The sequence below is a fragment of the Aythya marila genome (genome assembly GCF_965140915.1).
Source record: "Aythya marila genome assembly, chromosome: 19".
Taxonomy (NCBI): Eukaryota; Metazoa; Chordata; class Aves; order Anseriformes; family Anatidae; genus Aythya; species Aythya marila.
The window spans coordinates 1,143,482-1,149,481 of record NC_139060.1 but is presented as its reverse complement, the minus strand read 5'-3'; the positions used below and the strand labels follow the sequence as shown (position 1 = coordinate 1,149,481).

Genomic DNA, 6,000 nt, shown 5'->3' with positions numbered 1-6,000 from the left:
AAACGTGCCTGGTAAGCAGAGAAGGGAAAAAAGCCAAATGTGTGCAATCTATCGGTGTGGATGCACCTCCACTTACCTGCTTGTGTGGGCCCCTAGGAGTGGGCAGAGCCACGCGAGCACTGTGAGGAGCAGAACAGCACGGTGGCACTGAACTGGGCAAAGCCTGCAAGTCTCGCTGAGTGCACAGCAGGATCAGTGTGGAGTGCCACATGAAGCACTGCAAGAGTTAAGATGAGGTGGGGTCATTTTCCTTCTCACCCTGAGCACATCACAACTGCCATGGGTTTCACTGCTTTCCCAGGCAATCGGGGCTTTTCTGAGAGGGTCCCTGGGAGGGACGGCGCCGTGCGGCTCTGTGGCCCCTCACACACGGCAGCCCCGCGGCGTTACACAACGGCCATTTTGCTTCTGCCGCTTCTTGCGAGAGCATGTGGGCAACGTGGGACACAGGCAAAATGGTTTCCATGGCAACTTGCACTTCAGAGATGCCAGTGAGAAAATTTGCGTTGTGGGAGAAAATTCTGCTTCAACTCACGTTGCAAGGAAGCACAGAGGTGGGCTGCGGCAATATCCTAGAAATGGCTGATGTAAAAATATCTCCGGTGATTTTTCTTCTGCAGGCTGCTCTCTCGGCTGGCACACAGTGGGCTGGCTGATGGCATTTGTCCCACGCAGTTACAAAGCAACACCATGTTGCTCTCTGCAGCCCCTTTGTGTTTTTTTCCAAAAGGACTAGGTTGGCAGCTCTGGAGTGCAACGTTCTGTTCTTGGAAATGGAGAGAGGTGGTCCAGGAGTGGAACACAGTCCCTTTCAGCCATGGAGATGGATTGTCCTCCAGATGTTGCCCACTAGCTGCTGTGGCTCCCTTTCCTTTGGGAGAGGCTAATGGTAGCCATAGGGCAGAGGGATGAAGAGAAACCCCAGAAGTCTCATCATCAGACAAATCTTTAAATAATAGCTCAGACGTAATGGGGTGAATTTAATGGAAAAAGTTGCCCTGTGAGGTAATGCCTGGAAGAGTGATGGCTCTGTCTGGAGGGACAGAGTAAAGCCAGGAACCAGGTGAGTGTCTGCTAAACCTCTCTGCCCCAGAGGTGTGTTGGCCAAGGGAGGGTTCTCCAAGTCTAGAGTGAATACAGACCTTGATGACATTCGTGTCCTGGGCTAGGAAAGTATGCCAGAGGTACTGTGTAACTAGGAGAACAAACTCAGAAGACCTCGTTTTACCCAAAATGTAGTGTGCTTATGCCTCTCAAATTAATGGGGATACCCACACCCTGAACGGACAGCCCAGCAACAAAGATGAAAAAGAAGGAGCCAGACCCCAGAAGGAGCTCTCCAGCAGCAGCCCGGAGCTCAGCCCCACCGGGCTCTGGCCCCAGCACCGCACCCCACCTCCCTCCCCCAACGCAGGAGCCCTCCCGCGGGGTGCAGGAGCAGGACCCTGGCCCAGGAGTCCCCGGGGCTCCTGCAGCCCCCCCGGGGCCGGCTCCCCCCGTCTCCCCCGGGCACGCGGGTGGGACCCGGGGTCGGGGAGGGGAGCTCCCGGAACCCCGCACGGAGCGGCGCTGCCGCAGCGACCGGGCCCTGTCGGGGTCCCTCCCGCCGCCCGCGGGGGCCGGGGGCGGGCCGGGGGTGGGCGCTGCGGCAGCGCGGGGCCGCGGAGCGGGAGGAGCCGGCGGCGGGGAGCGGGGCGGCGCGGAGCGGAGCGGGCGCTTCAGCACCAGGGAGAGCGCCCCGTGCCGAGCCGAGCCGAGCCGAGCCGGGCCGGGCCGGGCCGCATGGGGCCGAGCTGAGCGGGAGGGCGCGGGCGGCGGGGAGCGGGCGGGGGCCCGGCGGGCTCCGGGCCGGCCGTGGATGAGCACCATGCGGCTGCTGCTGCTCGCCCTACTCTTCTCCTCCTCCTTCGCCCGCGCCGGCTGCGACCCCAAGATCGTCAACATCGGCGCGGTGCTGAGCACCAAGAAGCACGAGCAGATCTTCCGCGAGGCGGTGAACCAGGCCAACAAGCGGCATGGCACCTGGAAGCTGCAGCTCAACGCCACCTCGGTCACGCACAAGCCCAACGCCATCCAGATGGCCCTCTCCGTCTGCGAGGACCTCATCTCCAGCCAGGTACCCCGGGCCGGCGTCCACCCCCCGCCCCCGCCGCCGCCGCCGGAGCCCCCCAACCCCGTCCCCAGAGGGCGCCGAGCCCCGCTGCCCCCCGCTTCCCCCCGCTGCCCCCCTCTGGCCCCCAGCCCCCTGCCCCCGCACACGCCGCAGCTCCGCGGCGTCCCCCGGCCGCCGCCGGGGGCTCGGGGCGCACAGAGCCGCGGAGCGGGGTCGTGTCCCCCCGGCCCGGGGCGCCGCTGCCCGCATTGCAGCCTTTATGTAAGCGCGGGCGGGCTGCGCGCTCCACCGCGCGGGCACACGCACGCCCCCCGGGGCACACGCGGGCTCACGCGCCCGGAGAGCGGGTGTACAGGCACGCAGCCACCAACACGCGTGCACGCACTGCCCGCACGCACGCCCCAACACGCGTGCACACGGGCACCCGAGGCAGCACGCAGAGCCGCGGGCACGCGCTGGGTGCACGCATGGCATACATGCAGCAGGTGCGGGCATGGGGAGCACCACGCGTGCACACGCATCGTGTGCGCTCACATATGGAGTGCCCATGGGCTGTGCTGCGTGCACACACACATGCCCTGTGCACACATGCATCATTATGCAAACATGGGCACACACACAGAACATGGCATGTCTACACTCATGTCAGTGTGCCAATTCACAGACGCTGTGCCACACGCACATCCATGAGCACGCACTGCACCGGGTGCACATACACGCTTACTGTCACGCAAACACATCCCACTCCATGCATTGCAAGCACACGCGCACAAAGTACTGCCTGTACACACCCACCTGCACACACCCACGGGCCATACACTTGAAGATCTGCGCACCGCAGCTGCACCCCCATCACACGCAGCACCACTCTTCCCCCCAACACCGCACCACACATGAAGCAGACACAAGCACACCCATTACTACACACACATGCATGAGAAACATGAGCACACTGGGGATCATAGATACACAAAGAACACACATGCAACTTGCAGCCACACTGGAGGTGCACACACACACATACATGCACACACACACTCCCCTTAAGTGTGCTCTGGGGGCTGAGCCCACCGTTCACCCCACTTGGGGTGGTGGATGGGCAGACAGGCACCTAAAAACCTACCCCCATCTCAAATGCACTCATGAGCATGCAGAGCTGTGCTTAGGTGCACAGGCATGCACACAAAGTGTGTGAACACCTGCACCACAAAGACCCATGCACACAGACATGCATAAACACGGGCACACCCCAGCACACAGAAGGGAAGTGCTGGCGGAGCAGTGCTGGCAGGGTCACAGCGCAGCTCCCCAAGGATGCAGGATGTCTGCAGACATCCCCAGGGGTGCCAGCAGCACTGGGCAGGGAGCACAGCACAGGCTGTCCCTCACCAGCAACAGGGAAAGAGCTCAGTCGGGTCCCTCCCTGGCAGGAGATTCCATTTCAGTGACCCAGCTGAGGGATGCCCATGTCCAGGCCATCTCTAAGCCTCGTCCCCAAGGCAAACCCTGCAGGCAGGGGCAGCTGCCACGCTGCAATGCAGAGGGGGCTGTGGGTGCTCACATCAGGATGCTGGGGTGGCCACACCATCCCAATGGTCCAACTGCTCCTGGCCCCTCAGCCCCAGCACGGCACACAGCCGCTCCTGTCCTGGCTGGCTGGCGCTGCGTCCGAGCAGGGAGCTGCAAGGCAGGAGAGGGGCTGGGGACCCGCCCCACAAAATGGGTCCTCTTAGCCAGCTGCCGTGTGGCATGGAGCAGCCCTCGCCTCCCTGCCTCTCCTCCCCATGCCTGGTGCTGCCCAAAGACCCATCCCCAAGCCCGTGTCCCACACCTGCCAGCACAACCCCCTCACCCACCCCTGGTGTTGGCTGGGCAGCAGACACCCCCTCTCCTGCCTCCCCATACCCTGTGTGTTCTTCCCAGCCCCTTTCCCATAAATCCCTCCTATTGTAGGGTCTCCAAACCCTGACCCAACTCTCTCTGCACCCTCAGCCTACTCCCCTCCAGCACCAAGCAGGATCTACCCTCATCCCACCCAGTCCCCAGGCCCTTCCCTGGACACGCTTCATCCTCCTCTCCCATCCTACCTAACCAGCCTGGGTGCACAGAACATCCGGGGGCTTGGGCAGATGTTTGGAGGAGGGAAGAGGGGCTATCTGTTCCTGGACATCAGTCCTTGCATCGATTCACCCTAGCAGGAGACCTGTCACCTGCTGGGGATATTCCTGGTGCAGTGAAAGTGCATTATTATAACGAAGGGTCCCCTAGGGATTACACAGCTCCTTTCCCCTTGGTTTGACACCGAGCACGATCTTGCTGGAGACTGAAATCCCAGCCCACTAGAACAGCAGGATGTTGCTGACGTCCTCCCTCCCCATTTCGGCACAACCCCATCCCTGCACCCCATTGCCCATGCTCTGGGCAGATCCCTTGTCAGCGCCCGAGAGCCAATGCCCCCATGCCAGCTCTCTGGTTTCTCGGGGCCAGATGGCTGATCTGTGCCGTGGCTCTGCGCTCTTCCTCCGGCTCTGAGTCCCAGCTGACCACTTTGTTCATAATAGTCCTTGGAGGGGAATTACAACCGAGTATTAAATGTGTGGTTAAAGAAATCGCATTACACAGTGTGACTGTAAGGGAGATGCTTCCCTTTAATCTGTAATCCATGAAAGTTATTAGTTTAGCCGAGCAGCTCGTCACGGCGTTTCCATCAAGACACAGCCCTGAGCAGACCCGTCCCCTCTGAGCCGCAGCAGGCTCACTGCACCCCTGCACCGCGCCCTCGCTCCCAGGCGCAGTCATGGCTTTGCTGATGGTGATTACTTGAATGCTGCTGTTGTGCTAACATGGGGCTGTTTAACGTTGCAGAAAAGGAAAATCACACTCGATGGCAGATGTGCTCCTGTGAAATAATGTTTGTGTCATGTATCCTGTCCTGCAGGTCTATGCAATATTAGTTAGTCACCCTCCTGCTCCCAACGATCACCTAACACCAACACCCGTATCATACACAGCTGGCTTCTACAGGATCCCTGTCATTGGTCTGACAACACGCATGTCTATATATTCTGATAAGGTAACTGATGCATGTTTCTAGTCTAGTACCTCATACGTATGGTGTAAATCGAGAGTGCCTCAGGAGGGTTAATGATGTTAAATACTTCCTATGTGTCTGTCTGTCCATCCATCCTCTCTGGTTAAACCCGCAGGTCCCTCCCTCTCTTGCATCCCCAGTACATCATTTTTTTGCAGCTGCCAGTGTTGACCTACATAGTGTGGGATGATTTCTGCAGCGTTTCTCTGCCAGGCTGCTGGGCTCGCTGCTCTTCAGCCAAGCCAAATGCTTGCACTTGCTCTTGCCCTGCTCGCTAGAGGCAGCCAGGGGGTCCTGGGTGCTCCCCAGGTGCGGGGGGACCTGCGGATAGGCAAGAGGTTTTATGTGATATTGGCAAAGGAGATAATAGAATTGCCTAATAAGTTATCCTGAGGCTAATTCCCCTTCCCTGGCTGTGACGAAGGCCAGGATGGATGGGGCTGCGGGCAGCCTGGGGTGGTGGGAGGGGTACCTGCTCCATTCCCTATTGGAACCAGATGGGCTTTAGGGCCCCTTCCAACACAAACCATCCCATGGCTCAGGCTGAGCAGCACTCAAGAAAGATTCAGATTCCAGTCAAACCACCCTCTGCTTTCCCCGTGGAAACACATCGATCTTGACACTGGATGTGCTCCTGCTGTGCAGGATCTGGGGCCATGCCCTGGCGTGTGCTCTGAGATGCTCTGGTGCTGCATACTCTCAGCTCACAGCCCTTCTGCAAAACCACGGCGTGGCCAGCAAGAGCAGAAGCAGCAGCTGAGCAGGGCCAGGCTGTCCAGGTGCCATCACAGCCCTG

The 6,000-nt window shown here is 60.0% G+C and overlaps 1 protein-coding gene across 4 annotated transcripts in view; it reads left to right on the top strand.

Annotated features, from left to right (window-relative positions):
* Positions 1–1,858: 1,858 nt before the first annotated feature.
* GRIN1 (glutamate ionotropic receptor NMDA type subunit 1) overlaps positions 1,859–6,000 on the top strand; it is a gene marked incomplete at both ends in the record, with an annotated part of 33,221 nt that continues 29,079 nt past the window's right edge. For all 4 annotated transcript variants that reach the window (XM_082775873.1, XM_082775872.1, XM_082775871.1 and 1 more), the window contains 2 exons: positions 1,859–2,116; positions 5,052–5,186. In XM_082775873.1, coding sequence (XP_082631999.1) covers positions 1,859–2,116; positions 5,052–5,186 — 393 coding nt within the window. The remainder of the gene's footprint in view (positions 2,117–5,051; positions 5,187–6,000) is intronic.